General features: G+C 34.8%; 1 protein-coding gene across 1 annotated transcript in view; it reads left to right on the forward strand.

The window, feature by feature from the left end:
* LOC123546331 (uncharacterized) overlaps positions 1 to 16637 on the forward strand; it is a 72802-nt gene extending 56165 nt beyond the window's left edge. Inside the window, exons 28-35 of the mRNA XM_053550676.1 lie at positions 313 to 429; positions 4844 to 5350; positions 5749 to 6793; positions 7081 to 7607; positions 12306 to 12433; positions 13103 to 13151; positions 14280 to 14527; positions 14707 to 16637. Coding sequence (XP_053406651.1) covers positions 313 to 429; positions 4844 to 5350; positions 5749 to 6793; positions 7081 to 7607; positions 12306 to 12433; positions 13103 to 13151; positions 14280 to 14527; positions 14707 to 14829 — 2744 coding nt within the window. The 3' untranslated portion in view covers positions 14830 to 16637. The remainder of the gene's footprint in view (positions 1 to 312; positions 430 to 4843; positions 5351 to 5748; positions 6794 to 7080; positions 7608 to 12305; positions 12434 to 13102; positions 13152 to 14279; positions 14528 to 14706) is intronic.
* The last annotated feature ends 2001 nt before the right edge of the window (positions 16638 to 18638 follow it).

The following is an 18638-nucleotide window of genomic DNA, read 5'->3' on the forward strand; positions in this document are numbered from 1 at the left end:
GACAATTATGAATTAGTCCTTGCAAATAGGACATCACAAGTCTGACATTGCACTTATAAATGCCTTTGAATATTAGAAAAAAAGTCATTAAAACAGTATGCTATACCTGATATAAAACATAGAGATAAAATTGGTACGGAATAATATGGCTTAATTAATAAGCTTTGAGTGTGTGTGTGTGTGTGTGTGTGTGTGTGGTGCACGCGTTTGCGTGCTGGGGGGGTTCGTTTTGGGGAGGCTGCGCTTTTGGTGCGTGGCATTCCCTGTTTGATATTTTTCTTTGTTTTTATTCTTTTTCTCACTTTGTGTTAGAGTACCATGAATGTCCAGAAGGAACAGTGAAATGTCCTGATAGCTACTGTATACCATTAAGGTTTGTCTGTGATGGTGTGGAACAGTGTCCAAATTCTGAAGACGAGTTCCAATGTGGTAAGATTTTTCAATACAGGTCAGAGACCACCAATTCAAAAAAGTACAGGGAACTTACTGGGAATAAGGTAACGTATGTTTGGGAATGAGGTAAGGGTTATTGCGTCCTGATTGGTCAGTTATGTAAACAAACACAAAAAGTGAACATTTTTTAAAAATTCGACATTTTCTAATGTTCTTTCAGTATTTAATTACAGATTTCGACCATTTTTGCTACCTTTGATGAGTATTGAAAAATAGTTGTTTATAACGCTTTTCATCCGTCATGCAATCGATGTAAACAGGGGGTCATATCGTTCACGGGAAAATTACTCAAATAAAGTATCACTATTCATATGTTTTTCTGGTGGATCTAAGATAGTTCTTTCAGAAAATGTGAGTACATATACATGTTTCGATTTTGGGAAGTCGGTGAACGTCAGAATGCTATAATGTAAGTCTGTGCAAAATAATTGGTGTTCTCATCCCTACAGTATTTTTACGATTCTGGTAATTTTCCTGATATAAACTATACAGCCAACCTCAATAAATGTCCCACTGCATAGTAAACCCTGTCTCATCATCATAGCTATTCATTGAACCGACTATTTGTGAATTAAGATAATTTTTCCTATCCATTTTATAGTACAATTTCATAGCTGAAGTTCAAATACATTTTATTGTGAATAAGCAAAATTGATTATAAAAATCATTAATTTTATGCTTAAAACGATATTTACGTGATGTCTCAAAACCAAGAGAAGTATAAGAACTTGACCTTAAAGACAGGTAGATAGGTATTTGAGCCGTGCCATGGGAAAACCAACAAAATGGGTTTGCGACCAGCATGGATCCAGACCAGCCTGCGCATCCGCGCAGTCTGGTCAGGATCCATGCTGTTCGCTTTCAAAGCCTATTGGAATTAGAGAAACTGTTAGCGAACAGCATGGATCCTGACCAGACTGCACGGATGCGCAGGCTGGTCTGGATCCATGCTGGTCGCAAACCCACTATGTTGGTTTTCTCATGGCACGGCTCATTTGTTTTCTTATGTAATATATCTTTAATAAGAAAATACCAGAGATTACGGGATCGATATTTCCAACAATCAGAGAGATCACATATTTCCATAATAGCGAATCAAAATGGTGTCTCATAATTTTTATCTGCCAACATTTCAACATGTGTTAGCTCCAAAATAAATACATGAATATTCGTTTAAATATTATTCAGACTCATTAAATCCATTCTATATTTTCTAGAATAACGGAATTTTATATTAATTCTTTTTCAAGTTTTTGACGAAAGTTACATTTTTCACACGTCTTGAAACTATCTAGCATAAGCTAGATGGGGATTTGATGTTGGAAATATGGCTGATAAACTTTAAAATTTAAATTCAAAATGTATTTTGTCTGGAAAAACAAGAGTTCTTTTATGTTTTATCGTTCGTGCAACAATACGAAAAATCTTAAATTTACGCAACATGACTTTTCTCGTAAAAAAAGAACACGCCATATGATTAACATCAAATTTGCAACCAAAATTTCATAGAACAGAAAAAGTGGAAACTCCACAGGTTGCTCAACACGACAAAAACGAAAATGTTGCAGGCTTGGTTTGATTGAGCCTGTTCATGAACGGTAGTGGAAATGCATGCTACCGTCCACGCCCTCTAGCCCCGGAGCAGAACTCAACATTTACACATGCTACAAGTACAAAATAATTAAGAGACATCCGCATGTGCACATGGAACCTTCAATGATACACTTGCATGTAATTCAATGAAAAGCGGCATATGGTCCCCAGTTAAAATAATGGCTTTGCCCTAAATGAGAATAAAATAAGCAGAACAAAACAAACTGGAATTTAGAAAGGGGTCTGAGGTTATAGACATATCACAGGATATGCCAAAAGACAAAATTAAAAACCAGGGACCATATCATAGCCCAATTGCGATGAATAAAATTAAATTGGAAAGAAACCACCCATTTGGTTGTAAGAAATAGAAGGGAATAAAATGAACATTTATTATGCATGAACTTTTAAAAACTTATTCATTTCTTTAGTAAACATAAAAAAATATATTGACGTTTTAACTAGTATTATAATCATTTATATCTTATATTACATGCCTTTAGATGAAATACTTAACAATCAGTCATATCAATTATATAAATCATATTTATGTGCCAGACTGTTTTGTACTGATAACAAACTTCAGTCAAAAGAAAATCATATCGGTCTGTTTCTTTTTAATCTGACACTGTTGTGAAGCCAATTACCCATAATAAATGTCAAAGAAGTAAAACTTAAGGTACCCTTGAGTTTTCTTCTTGACATCATTATTTGCCAAGTGATGTTTTATTTAAAGTTAAGATGCATGTTGGATCCAAATCCAGACCAATCAAACGGTAGGCCTGGGTTAACTTTATATAGCCAAAGCGCCGCTTGCTTAAGAAAATACACAAAATGAAATCAATACTAGTCCTTCTCATTCTTAATATTCCATAATCCAAGCGCTGCAAGCTGCATTCCTGACAAACGCTATGCTAGCTGTCAGTAACTATCCCGTGTAAATAAAGCCTATAAGTACCAGTTTAACGTATCCATTGACCATTGAATATAAATGACTTTGTACAAAAATATGTTTTCAGTAGACTTTTTTTCAAAAAACAAGATCAGGTCATTTTGATTTTCGAAGACTGAAAATATACACTTCGAATTACTTTGCAGCATGTCTTTCGGCACACCAAAATTCCCCTTAATTGTCACAAATAAATAAGACATTCATCAATTACTGCAAAGGGAGACAAATATACCTTTTACACACGCATTTTTTCGGCGAACGCCGTCTAAATTCGTTTTCGTTACCTATGCCACGTGATTTTAGTTTGCAAATCAAACTACTTGATAACGCATTATAGATAATTTATCAAAATGGAAGATTTATGCAACACTCTGCCTGATTGGACGAGAGTGTCAATTTCTTTCACTCTGTTGATTGTGCTACGCTGAGTGAAATGTAGACAAAGCGTTTATCCTAAACGACGCTGTTCACAGTTTTAAAGCTAACTTTGGCTCAGTATATTTAGCAAGAATATTGATATATCTCAAAATGATAAGTAAGTTTAATAAATATTATAAAAACCTGTTCAAATACCAACATATATCAAATTAAAGAAAGAGCTGAATACGGTCTGCGTATCACATGAATAAGGGTGTGATAAGAGTCTTTTATGTAGAGAAGTGCTTTTTAAAAGATTTTCCTTGTTACAATTGTCGTCTGTATATGAAAAGGTTTCTTGCTTTTGTGACTTATTCAGATTGCATATTAAAATGAGTACTTGTTTGCTTTGATATATTTGTTATAAATTATTTAACTGATTTATTATATATGAATATTTTTCTTTAGTATGGTATGCAAATATTGAACTCAGTTGAAATCTGTTTTATTATATATATGCTATATAATGACTGAATCTCATTACACTGAAATGAAGGTACGCTGCATACAGTTTATCTATGTGATATGACTACGGTCAAACTTTGCTTATGAAACAGAAATATTGAAATAATTACAATTGTATGTGTTGCTTGACCTTCACTTTTTTATAGGTGTGACGTCATTGTCCAAAGATTCATGAATAGCGAATATGCTATTTGTTAAAGCGGGTTCAGTTAGCCTATTTTAGAAATAAATAAAAATAATAAATAAAAAAATCCTTTAATTGATTTTTTCTCATGTATTCTAATCAAACTTGATTTGTAGCATCTTTATTAGGCTCGCAGCCAACTTTGTTCAGCTGGGACATTTGTCCCCTTTTAGGGGCTGCTAGAGCTAAAACTAGAAATGCCTTTATACAGCGTATCATGAACAACTTGGTGGATCTTTGTCATACTTGGTCTGGAGCATCATTATAAGGTCCTCTTCCAAATTTATTTATATGAGAACTTGGGCCCTATTAGGGACCACTATAGCTAAAAGTAGATATGCCTTTCTTCGCATTAACCACTAAAATGTAATGGATTTTTATCAAACTCGATGTGTAACAATATCGTAAGGTCTCCTGCTATTTTGTTACAAATGGGGATAGGGACCAATTTAGCTAAAAATATAAACACGCGTACGTTTAATGACCTCTTCTCATGAACCGCTTCATGAATCTTCATCAAACTACTGCTGTAATTATTCGTCTAAGGATAAACGAAACAAAATTGCAACCCTACGAAACCTTTGCAAAAAATTAAAAGAGAACCATTTAAATTGTTAAAGTGCGGTGTTTAGTTTTGCAATTTGAAAAATGTTAGCTGAAAGATGAATGTTAGATGAAAAATTCATAAACATTTTTCCTTATTACAATTCGCCGACCATCATTTTTAAAGATATTTCTTGTTTCAGTATTATTCGCATTTATTTTTGGCCTTCTTTTAGGTTGTGGTGATACAGAGAGGGAGGTCATTATTTTGCATGAGGATTCCGAATTCAGAGGTCCCGACTTAATCAAAGTTGCGAGACAGCTATATTCAACAAACGGCATTGTTCGAAGTGTGAAATACAAATCGAACAAAATTTCACAAGGAATTCCTTTCAAACATAGGATTTTGCATATCAGTGACAAAGAAATAAAACCATTTGAGCTGAATGACAGAGACTATACATGTGAATACAAAGTTTTAGCAAACGACTTTATGAATGTTATACAATTTTCAAGAAAGACATCACACAGTTTACTGTTTATACAGAATAGTCCAGAATCAGCTGTAGTAGCTAGTCTGATATTTTCAAACATTACAAACATGCCGGATTTTACAGTTTATAGGATTATGGAGGGTGTCAATACTGCAAAAGGTCAATTTCCTTATGTTAAAGATGTTTACGTTGAGAACTGGAACGTTATGTCAACATTAGCTGCAAGGTATTTGCCGAAGCTGTGCAAAGGTATTTATCTGAACATAAAATTTGCATCTAAATTTGAAAATAATTATCCGTTTGCGTGAGTTCATATAATATTCAGCTTTTATAATTGAAATCGGAATTCATAATAAGTACAGAAAAGGTTTATTTCACCGATACATATTAATTAAGCTGTCGTCATATGTCTACCGCCATATATAGATGATGCCACCCTCTTCATATTAACTTACATATTCACTCTAAAATCGAGTAGAAATTGCTTATAGATACAATCAGATTTTAAGGACGGGATCAAAAATTTAAGGTTTCCAATACATTTTATGCACACACATAACTGCTTTCAAATATGTGATATGTCAGTCGGTCCAAACACTTGTTTAATGTAAAATATCACGAATATGAAGTTTTCTCACTTTCTTCAGAGGCTACAATGACTCACTGCCCAGGTGCTTACAAATGTGCTTATAGTAAGATGTGTGTACAGTTGTCAGAAATATGTGATGGTTACAGACATTGCATTCATGGCGATGACGAATTTCTTTGCGATTTCACCTGTCCAGTTGAATGCGTCTGCAGTGGCTTTACAGTCAGTTGCGGAGACAGTGGCTTCAATGTCACAGACGTTAGAGGATTTCCCGTATGGACAAGGTCATTAGAATTGACCGATAGTGCCATAGACATACCTTTATCTGAAACTTTATTTGATTTTCCATTCTTATACCTCCTAAACTTGTCCAGTTCCGGGACAGAACGAATAGAGGAGAATGCATTCATCAGACTCTCTAATCTAAGAATACTGGACATCAGTAACAATAAGTTAACCGCGCTTTCTGAGAATGTTTTCGCGGGGTTACAAAATCTTCACACGTTGAATCTCGACGGAAACAGTGAGATATCTTTTTTGGGTCCATTTACATTCAAGCAACTAGTGGCTATACGTGTTTTACGTATTACGGGAACTAAATTACGAACAGTCATGTCGAACACATTTTCCGGTTTAAGTCTTGAAATTCTTGATTTACGTGATAATGATATTCAAGAAATTGAAGAATTTGGTCTTGGCAATCTTGAGGTAAATCACATACGTTTTCAAGAGAACGACATAACAAGCTTCCATAAAGGTGTTTTTACCGGGGTTTTAGCCTTAAAATCATTACAGACACCGGCGTACAAATTTTGCTGCATAAGACCAAACTATGTATCAGAAGACAAATGTTTCCCACAGAAAGATGAATTTTCATCCTGCGAGGACTTGATGAGAATTTCTGCCTTACAAACTATGCTTTGGCTTATAGGGCTTTGTGCCCTCATCGGGAATATATTGTCTGTTATTTACAGACTGATTTTTGATAGACAACGTTTGCGTCTTGGATACGGTATCTTCGTTACAAATCTTGCTGTTGCCGATTTCTTGATGGGGATATATCTTCTGACTATAGCCGTAGCGGATGCAGTTTTCAGGAAAAGGTAATTGGTAATAGGTAATAGTTTGGAAAAAGGACAATTACTTTTTACTGTGTAAATAATTTTTTCTATTTGCAAATTATTCAAATATTTTTTTGAACACTTTAATTAAATTCCATTTTTAGGATGTGACACTTGTTGTCGATTCAAAGAAAGCGGACTCTATCTTGGTGAAAATGAACTGGAAGGTTACTTGACAGTTAGCCTTAAAGCAATGGAATTTTACATCTTTTTGTTTTTATAATTTCAGTTTTAGATGTAGAGTATGCTATAATGTTTTATTAAAACAGGTATATTTTCATGGACGACTATTGGCGAAACAGTTCATGGTGTACATTTGCTGGTGTTTTGTCAACACTGTCGTCAGAGGCAAGCGTCATGTTTCTTTGCCTCATCACTCTGGATAGACTTCTTGTCATCAAATACCCGTTTGGACAGGTTCGATTTGATACCAGGAAAGCTTCAATGATATCCGTTCTTGCTTGGATCACGTCATTGTTTATTGCGCTGTTCCCTCTCATGCTAACCGGCTATTTCCAAAACAGATTCTACAACAAATCAGGAGTTTGTATTGCATTGCCGTTGACAAGGGATCGCCCTCCTGGTTGGCTTTATTCTGTACTTGTTTTCATTGGTCTTAATTTTGCCACATTTCTGCTAATTGCTGCCGGTCAATGGTCTATATACATGGAAATAAGGAAATCCAGTTCCAAATTAAGGAAATCACAGTCAAGAAAAAAAGATCTAATTATTGCACGGAATTTGCTATTGGTAGTTGCAACTGACTTTTTGTGCTGGTTTCCAATTGGATGTATGGGTAAGTATATGTAATATATACTGAACAAGAAAAGAAACTATCCACATGTATTTATGGGGTATGTCTTCATAAAAAACATATGTTTATTAAATTTGACTTGATTTCTTCATACCACATTACACTTGAACAACTTCACATGTTAGATTTAACACTTCGATCAACTATGAAGTTAGTACTCCAAAGCCATTTTGCACGAAATTCTGGCAATATCTTCTGCGCGTATAATGCATTGTAACATCCCAATTTGGCGCTTGCGCTGAATTTGATTCCGACGTGCCATGCCATCAGCAACATTTGTTTTTTACTTTATATTGTTTTTCCAGTGAGTCAATTATCAAGGTTTCCAATGACAATACAATTTCAAAAAGAAAATCATTAATTACACGCGCACGTGAATTTCGTGCAAAACAGCTCTTGCTGGAGTACTAACTTCACGGTTGATAGATTTTCTAAATTTAACACGTGACGTTCTTCAAGTGAAGTGCGATATGAAGAAAACAAGTCAAGTTTATAATTTAAGCTTTTAATTAAAAAAATCTAAGTTTAAGATCTAGATAGTTTCTTTTGCTGTTCAGTATACTTTATTTGCATAGTTTCCTCCATATTCAATATAGATTACAAGTCAAATGGTTTATCGCGGCCAGAAATTTGTACAAACCGGACAGAAGTTGCGAAATTGTCATTTGTGCATGAAAGAAGCGTTTACCGTAATGTCCAGTACTGGACAGGTATAGTGACCATGCACGGACACAGCCAATTTTCTCAGAGGGGGGCCGATCCCCTTGCCCCCCCCCCCCCGCCTCTGGACATTTTGAAATTTAGCAGTTCATTTTTTGCATTCTGGGACAGTTTTATGGACTAACCTGTTAAATTTGGGAAAATGATAAAATCAAGCTTTCTTGAAGGTAAAATTCTTAGTCTCTTTTAGATAAATAATATGAATTATGTCGGGGTCGTATGTAGCAGCAGCCGCATATACTTTACATGCAGTCCTAATGTTGCCTTTTTCGAAAAACATTTTCTTTCCTTCTTGTCTTCTTTCCTTTTTTAAAAATTTTCCAGAGGGTGTCCGGACCCCCGGTACCCCCACTCTGGATCCGCGCATGGTGACATATCATGCTTTCTGATTATGCAGGTAAACTTGTGTTTGGTTAAATTTCAACAGAGCACAATTGTCTGAACAGTGTACAAACTCATTACTTTTTTTCGGGCAAGAGTGGAAAAAAAGTGGTAAACAATGAAAGCAGTAACAGTTTTATTAAAAAAAATAAACAATGAGACAAACATTTCCAACATCTTGGACGGTTCAAAAATCCCATGTTAAACATACGATAAAGCCCGAAACGCGTGAAAATGTTCCGAATGTAAATCGGGTGAAATAGACGCTCGTATAGTTAGATTATGCGTCTAGACTGATTAAACTGGGCGAGTCTACTTACTTATTACTTGAGGATGAAAAAAACGTGTTTTTTAAATGTTGCTCTTAAACAAGGGTGGCGGTTGAACTACTAAAAGTACAACAACAGTTAATTCACAAGAAATCGTACGGTATGTTTTTATAATCAGTAGAAGCTAGTCGTATTTACGCTTATGAGACCTGTTTCACCCATAAAGTAAAGAATTGACAGGTCCATCATGAAATATTTTCCCCAGCGTGCAAATACTTGACCTATTCAATATGATGAGGCCGCGATCAATGACTATAAAATCTATATTCACAGTATGTGATTGTTCACAATTTCTCCAGAAGATGACGAAATTTAACGGACGAGCTTAGACAGTGTCTGATCAACATATGGATCGTGAAAAGGAGGAAACATAAAGATAACGCCAGATGAATTCAACTTATTTTTAAAGGGACTCGGTAGGGACGCAATGCCTACAATACTGTGCAGAAGTCAAACACTGTCATATTCGCTTTAATTGTAGATTTAGTTGAAAGGGTTTAGATTTTTAGCTCACCGGAGCACGAAGTGCTCAAGGTGAGCTATTGTGACCTGTCATTGTTAGGCTTCCGTCGTCCGTCAATATTTGCCTTATTAAAACTCTAGAGGCCACACTTGTTATGTTTTGTCAGAATGTTTGCCTTGATGATCTCTAGGGCAAGTCTGAAACTGGGTTATGTGACATTGAAAACTGGGTCAGTAGGCTAGATCAAAGGAAACTCTTGTTAACACTCTAGAGTCCACATTTAAAAGACAAACATTATGTCCAATTCTCATGAGTTTCAAATTGATATCCTCTAGGACGTGTTTGAATCTGGGTCATGTGGGATTAAAAACTAGGTCACCCGGTCAGATCAAAGGGAAAGCTTGTTAACACTCTAGAGGCTAAAGTTGTGACCCCATCTTTGTGAAACTTGGTCAGAATGTATGCCTTGATGATTTCTATGTCAAGTTGTAAACTGGGTCATTTGGAGTCAAAAGCGAGGTCAGTAGGCTAGATCAACTCTGGCGAGCGATATAAGGCCATCATATTTAATATAGACGAGAATTTACTTTTTATGCGTCTGTATTAGAAAACCAAGGCCTTTCATGTCATGATTTGCTCATTTAGTTTCTTGCCATTTTTAGCTCGACTATTCATAGAATAGTGAGCTATTGCACTCGCCCATGCGTCGGCGTCGGCGTCGGCGTCGGCGTCTGCGTCCGCGTCCGCGTCCCGATTTTGGTTAAGGTTTTGTATGTAAGCTGGTATCTCAGTAACCACTTGTGGGAATGGATTGAAACTTCACACACTTATTGACTGTGACAAACTGACTTACATTGCACAGGTTCCATAACTCTATTTTGCTTTTTTACAAAATTATGCCCCTTTTTCGACTTAGAAATTTTTGGTTAAGGTTTTGTATGTAAGCTGGTAACTCAGTAACCACTTGTGGGAATGGATTGAAACTTCACACACTTATTCACTGTGATGAACTGATCTACATTGCACAGGTTCCATAACTCTATTTTGCTTTTTTACAAAATTATGCCCCTTTTTCGACTTTTGGTAAAGGTTTTGTATGTAAGCTGGTATCTCAGTAGTTACTAATGGGAATGGATTGAAACTTCACATACTTGTTCACTATCATGATTTGACATGCACTAAGCAAGTCCCATAACTCTACTCTCTTTTTTTTCAAAATTATGCCCCTTTTTCGACTTAGCAGTTTTTGGTTAAATATTTGTATGTAATCTGATATCTCAGTATCCACTAATTGGAATGGATTGAAACTTCACACACTTGTTCACTGTCATGATCTAACATGCACTGTGAAGGTCCCATAACTCTACTTGGCATTTTTACAAAATTATGCCCCTTTGACTTAGCACTTTTTTGTTAAGTTTTTGTATGTAAGCTGGTATCTCAGTATCCACAAATTGGAAAGGATTGAAACTTCACACACTTGTTCACTGTCATGATATGACATGCAGTACAGAGGTTCAATACCTCTACTTTGCATTTTACAAAATTATGCCCCTTTTTCAACTTGTATTCATTCAATTGACAAGGCTGTTGAATAGTCGAGCGTTGCTGTCCTCCGACAGCTCTTGTTACTTGTATTAACACTTCTAGACATAACTTTTTACCAGTTTTGATTTCGTAACAGTAACGATATTTTGAAGGCTTGCTAACGTCTTACTGTTTGTCCCGCCTTTTAATTGATATTAAAGATACCATTAAAATTCAGAAAGAACCCACTACCACTCTCGGAAAACTTTAGAACGTTGCACAGTTTATATTTATATCTAACAATGTTAAAATGCATATTACGAAAAACCCTGTTACGGATTAGGCGGATCAAACAGTGTTCCTGTATTATCTACAAGAAATATCATTAGTTACACTGTTTGTTGGTTACAGGATACGGGATATACGCTGTCGATTTTCGAGACAGCGTATATCCCGTATCCTGTCACCAACAAGATGTGTAACGATTTTATCTTGCCGACTACGCTTTACTTACATGTTACAATCGACACATTTTATAAATTAACAAAGCTACTTACAGTGCAGACCGGAATCCTGCAATCATTTGTTTGGTCATCATGTTTTATTTATATATGATTTACACCAGCCATGAAATGCACAATGACCTGTATTTTGGTTAAATCACAAAACACAAAAGCTCATTTTCACAGGTTATGAACTGGTTTAGATCAGAAACACAAAAAAAAACCTTTCTTGTTCCATCCTTTCGAAAATCACCAGATTTCACGATGTCACAAGTGTCTTCATATTTCGGCTTTCATCCCGTTTCCTGTTAAATCATAATCTTGCACGTAGATTAAGTGTCAATTCCTTAATTTTACGATGAGTTAACTTAAAACAAGATTTCAACGTCCCGTGTCTCCCATACAGAGTTATTCCGCTTTTATTGCTAACTTTTATCAAACTTTATGAACCTCAACTTAAGTAGAATGAAATCGGCAAGAAAACACTAAATTTACTCACGGAAACGATACTATCTCTGGAGCTAATAATAATCTGACTTGATTCAATTACGCCAGCGGTGTGACAGCCATTTTGTTTTAATCAAAATTCATATCTGAAATGTACTTGCAGGATATGGAATATATACTGTCTCCACGTCTATTGACCAATAGAAATGCAAGAAACTTGGAGGAGGCAAGATAAATGGTCATACAGTCCGTGTTAAATGAGGATTCTGTGCCCGTTAGACATACATTAACATTTGATTTTATATTATAGGTGTGATGGCGATGTCAGGTTACGTCATTTCCGGTGACGTGTATGCATGGGCAGCTGTGTTTATTCTTCCCGTTAACTCGGCCCTCAATCCTGTGTTATATACACTTACAGCCATTATTGGGAAAAAGGTAAATTATTAAATAATAAATCAAAGTCAGCGTTGAGATTTGTTGCCCATTTGCTGGTTTCTGTTATATACTCTTACAGTCAAGCTTTAGTAAATGTTAAAGAAATCAATATTTATATGGTAATGTTAAAATCCTTTAAAATTTCGTGTAAATTACGACCTATCGTACGTCATTCGTTATTCAGTCAGTAAACATTTCGATAAGATTGTGCATTGACTGTATGCTTATGACTTTGCCCTTTTTATGTGTAAACATAAAATAAAACACTTATTGTATGATAATATCGGTGAATATCCAAGTCAATAGACATGAACAAGGTCCTATTTTACTTGGCCTATCGGCCCAGGTGAATATCACCTTGGTCAAATAAAAAATTAAGTAATTACTTCATCATCTTACATTAGTGTTTAATAAATCTTACATCCACATATTGAATGTATGATATCCTTGGCAGACCATTTTGCGAAACAGCAATTATTATCACGTTCGTACAGAGCACAGGTTGTAAATTACTACAAAAAGTCAGTACATTTTTATGTTTACTCAAAACGGATGGCCATATGCATGTTTACTATAACTAAACAAATCATTTATTTTCGTTCTGATATTTACATTTTTAAAATCCATTTTAAAACTGTTTATATTCGAAAACCTTTACTTTTTCACCAGAGCTTCACTCCAAATACTGACGAGCAGAAGAGGAACACTACTAACACTGGTTTGCATTTTATTTCTTTTTTTTAAAGCATGGTATACTAATCTGTATTATCTCTTATTCAGCTGCAACCCTTTTGATATGTCTAATCTAAGGTAATACTAATTAGCTTTGATAGACGTACAATTGTACGCTTGCGTATTTATAGACTTTTCTCTATGACGGTGATCTGTGCTTCCAGAAAATCTACCTTTACCTTTTATTGTTTATAAATGATAATAGCTATAGAGCGGATGAAATGGTACACTGATTTTTGAAAATTAAACAGACAGAACTATTCTCCTGTAACTGTAATAATTGACAAAAGTCTAAAAGTTTTACCCTTCTGTCTCCGAATTCGTAACAGGCTTTTTTGAATTACGACTATATTTTGCAAAATCTAAATATAAGTAATACAACTTTATAAATGTACGGCTTAAATGTACTTTTGTCAAGTGGAAATGTTTTGAAAACATGTTTCGAAATGATACAGAAAATTTTAAATGGATAAATATATTTTTTACTCCTTACTTATATGTCCTGAGAGTTTTTAAAAATCCATTAACAAAAAAGTCAATATTGTAATTCTGGTTTCCAAAATGGCCGAAACCTTCAACATTAATCAAGATATTTTGAAATTTCATGTTATTGTTTTTGGAGTTCTTTAGAATGATATCAGTAAGACAGTAAGAATCGCGCTGCCTTAGTCTTAAAAATAATCAAGGGCAGGGATTAACCTGAATATATGGAATTATACATTATGGAATATATGAACCAGTCTGTAATCGTTTAATCTGAAATACATTAGTTTTCTACATTAAAACTACACCAGAATAAAAGTACATTTGTGATTATTATTGTTTAAATCTTCTTTAAAGATTTATGTCAGTGAAAAAACTTCAAGATTCATCATAGTCTATCGTATATATTATACACATACTGAATGGCTTGCCAGTCAATAGTCCAAAATTTTGACATCGGACAATAGTCTTGAATATTGACCAGCAAGCCTTCAGTAAGTCTTTTGTTACTTGACATTAGACATACATTTTCGATATTATTTTAATGTTAAAAGAAACACCAGTCAATAGCATATCCATTGACCGGCAATTTAAGTTATGTTATAACCTTGATTATCGTGTATAATTTCAGGAATTGGTAAAAGATTTCTGGTCAGTCAGCACATTATGACACGACGATTCTATTTAATAGACTCGAGCGTATATGTCTCTTACATCACGGTACAAGAATGCTTTCAAAAGTTTGACCACATACCTTTCCAAGCTATACTGAAGATGAGCTATCAACTAACCGAATGTCTTCGTGTTTTACACAAAAACGGATTGGTTCTGAGGCGCATTGATGAATATTCTATCTACGTCAACACCAACCAAGCAAAGGTTTGTATGTAAACTGTTATCACAGAGATTGTCCTTTGATTTGATTGTATTTTATTTCGGAACACCACTAAACCATATGAATTAAACAATAATTGTAACTTCATATATATTTCATGCAGACCCTTTTGATTTTTTTTGTTTGATGAGATCAATTTGTGAGGTTTTTTTTCTTTTTACAGGTAGTTGGTGATATACAGATTCGTCATGAGCCCACTTTGTGTATCAAAATATCAGAAAAAAGGGAAGATGTGTACAGCCTAGGATTACTGATTAAAGAACTGGTTGTGAAAAGTTTTAAGTAAAACATTTCTAGGAAAGTTCCACAGCGTTACATATTTCATTGCTTTTGTTAACTTGTGTAGTCCCATATAATTTCTTTTGTCAATCTAAGTATTCTGTTGTAATGGAATTATTATTTCACTAGGCTGGCACGCATATGGCATCTATACAGATTTTACGCTAAAGGAGGAACCTAGGTGACTCTCCGGAATTTACTCGGATAGGTTCCTTACATGAAATAATTCTACAGCATAAGTGGGGTTTCTATCCGACACAGGTAACGAGCAGGTGAATGAAAGTTCGCGGCCTTGCCAACTCGGCCACGATGCTTAGAATGTCGCTCCTGAACAAACTGTAACCAAATACATGGCTCCTTTACATTTTTACATTTTACATTTTTAACAGTGTCCAGTGTCAAAGTCGGTGTTTTTATTGTATTGTTGTCATATTTATTGAAAGTTGTTATATTGCTGTTCGTTGTGTAAGTTTTTCAGAGCATTTTATTGTTATCTTGTTTATCATTGTTTTAAATATGTGCCTAACTTCATTATAAGCTTTTTAATGTAATAACTGTGGTAGTAAACATTGTGTTCTGTAATGTAACGCCCGGTCCAACTAGATCGAGTTCTTAGGTTTGTGTTTGGGGTGTTCTGTGCTTCCGAGAAATCTACCCTTATTTATTATCTTTTGTTGCGTTCTATGTTTTCCAGATGATCTACATTAGATATTATTTGTTAAATACATTCAGCCGCTTAAGCGTGTTTGAAAGAAAGCTACATACCATAGAGCTACAGATATTCAGTGCAGTATACTAGTCATTCTTTGATTTAAGCAACTCGTTCGAGATTTTATATCTTCAAACACATCGATTTTATGTAAAATATACGTCTGACACTGGAAGATAAGGAAATTAGTAAACATCCACTTGAGATATTTGTAAAAACCATGTGTGAAATTTTAATTTTGCTCGATTCAGTCATTTTGTGTTATGTCTTGTCATTTACAAAGATACTTTACAGACGTTCAAATGTCCCTAACTACTCTCGATGCCAGTCTTAGTCTTAACAAGTTTTGACATTTAAATCAAACGCTGTGTGAACAAGCTTTAGATTTCAAGCCAGTACACATGGTACATATTACGTGTGCACTTAAAGAAAACGTTTAATTTTTTTCATTAAAGAGCTACAGCTTTACTTCGACCTTTTATCTTAGCTTTTCTAAAAAAACATATATAGAAAAATTTTTAGAGGATTCTTCTTTTTTTAAAGCTGAAGTATTAATTACCATGTCTAAATCTTACTTTGAAAATCGGATCAGTAACTCGTGCCCGAGAAACTCAATAAGATTAAACAATGCAAGATACAAAAAAATCATATTTTTATAAATTGTTCTTCCATGAAATTGAATAAATCTACTATGACATAACCTGAAATAATGCCTAGTTTACCTCCAGTTTCCGCAAAGTTTTTCAAAGTTAAAAAATTGCTATTACATGATCACTATGCGCTTTTCAATTGTTGAATCCTATATCATATGGTACTTGTCCTAGTCTTTGAGGTTTGCTTATTATGCTCCCCGAAGGCGGGAGTATATAGTTGCCAACTTCTTGTCCGTCCGTCCGCCACACGTCTTGTCCGGGGGATAACTCAAAAGTATTAAAGATACCAAGTTGTAAGTTAAACAGTGATTGATATTCAATTTAGTTATAATATGCTTAATCCGGTCATCAGTTGTCATTTTGTTTGATATTGTGTTTATTAATGCATATCAGAACGACCAATTAGCTTAGTACAAAACTTTAGATTCGATTTTTTGGTAACCTTTATCTTAAGACAGCACTTCTAAAGTAATTTGTTCACAATGTAAGATCCATTCTCGGAGTTTTAAGTTACTGGCGAAGAAATAAATTGTACGGCCACGCTATCCTAGTGTAGCGTAGACGCCGTGGAAATGTATTTTACATTTCTATGATTACATAGCTTGTCTTGTCTTTTAGACCACATTTGAGTCATGTCACCGCCTCACCGTTCTATTTGACTTATATAATATTTTGACTAAACCTCAACACATGATTAAGTAGCTATATTATACATATGACTGTCATTAATTATGTCAAAGTTCATTATTTATAGACACTATATTACACATCAACATAATAATCAACTAATCATCTGCTTCAGATAAATATGTCTGCACATTCTTGATTTATTCAATTAATTTGTTCCTAATGATTTGTATATGATATTGTTTACAGAAGACATATGGAAACGAGTCTGAGCAAAATCTGCCAACCTCTAATTGTCTTATGGTCGTTCTTTTATTCCTGAATCTGAACAGAACTGCCATAAGTAAGGCCTCCTGGTGCAGAAATAAAGCTCTCACTGTAATTGATGGTACTTTACTTAAATCAACGTGACTTTTGATAGTGGGTATTTTCCGTGATTCATAGCCAGCCACAGCGCATATTGTCCGGACTTTTATGTCCATTATTTTATCTTGTTTTACGCTGTTTGATTTTGTTAGGTTAGACGTGACACAGACACAATTATAGATCATATGGCAACTTTCCAACTTTTATGCTGGAGGATGCCCCTCTGTGCAATATTCTATTACAGGCGGGCACCTGGGTAGTAAGTTGGATTGAGGACAACGCCCCGAGTGAGGCTCGAACAAACAAAGGTGAGAGGCTAGCGGTTCAAAGTCGGCAACCTTAACCACTTGGCCACAGATGCCACTATATTTTTTCTTAGGACTTCCAAATATCCAACTACATCTGTACTCTCCCTACATATTCCATCAGATTCAAATGAAAATTGGTATAAATCATAAACATAAAGTTTGTATGTGCATATTATTACTTTTGTGTCAGTTTCTTGAGTCAAGATCTTTTTTTCGACAAGTGCATTCAACTTCTTCTCTCGTAGCTCCTGGTATATATCATCATCATGGAAGTATCTGTCGGAACTTTCATTTCAAATTATTGATTTTAGTCTTAGTTATAGATATTTTCGACGTAAATGGAAATGTAGACGACTACATAAATGTATAAACATTTCGATCAATTTCGAGGTGTTTTCTCAAACAGAACACACCTTCATTAGCAATAGTTTTAACGATTAATTCAGCCAGTTTACATACAAAGTCAAAACAGGAACGTATGTGATAAAATGTCTGGCGCACAAACCAACCGTGCGATAAGCAAGATCTGTTATTCATTGGGTGGTCTTACTCAGCTGTGCCATGGCTATGAGACTAGGTTTCAATATTAATTAATTGTACTTTATTGTCTAGATAAAATAGGAATGCCGACTTGATGTTTCATATCAAGTTTGATTTGATTTAAATGAGAAATGTAAAAGGAGCTAAAAAGACAGTTATTCACGATTTAGGACGGAAAGACGACAGATACAGTTACCGTGTGCCTTCGACACTCGGGGAATAAAACATTACTTATGGCAGATTCAAGAATAAAAGGACGACCATAAGACAATTAGAGGTTGGCAGATTTTGCTCAGACTTGTTCCATACGTCTTCTGTAAACAATATCATATACAAATAAACATGAATAAATAGATGAAAGAAGTAGATGGTTAAGCACAAGGGTAAAATTTTAAAGTTAGCTTTAAAAGCAACATCGCTACTGCACAAGAAGCATTACATATGTGGATATCCTTGCTGGAATAAATGCCAAAACATAACAATACTATCTTTCATACTGAATGTGTAGCATATCGCACAGAATAGAATACTTGTAGTTATAACGACTAAAGCGAACGTATTTTGTCATATATTCTAGGATATCCTTTAAACGTCGTTTTATTGATTTGAATGC

This window comes from Mercenaria mercenaria, chromosome 9 (genome assembly GCF_021730395.1).
Source record: "Mercenaria mercenaria strain notata chromosome 9, MADL_Memer_1, whole genome shotgun sequence".
NCBI classification, from domain to species: domain Eukaryota; kingdom Metazoa; phylum Mollusca; class Bivalvia; order Venerida; family Veneridae; genus Mercenaria; species Mercenaria mercenaria.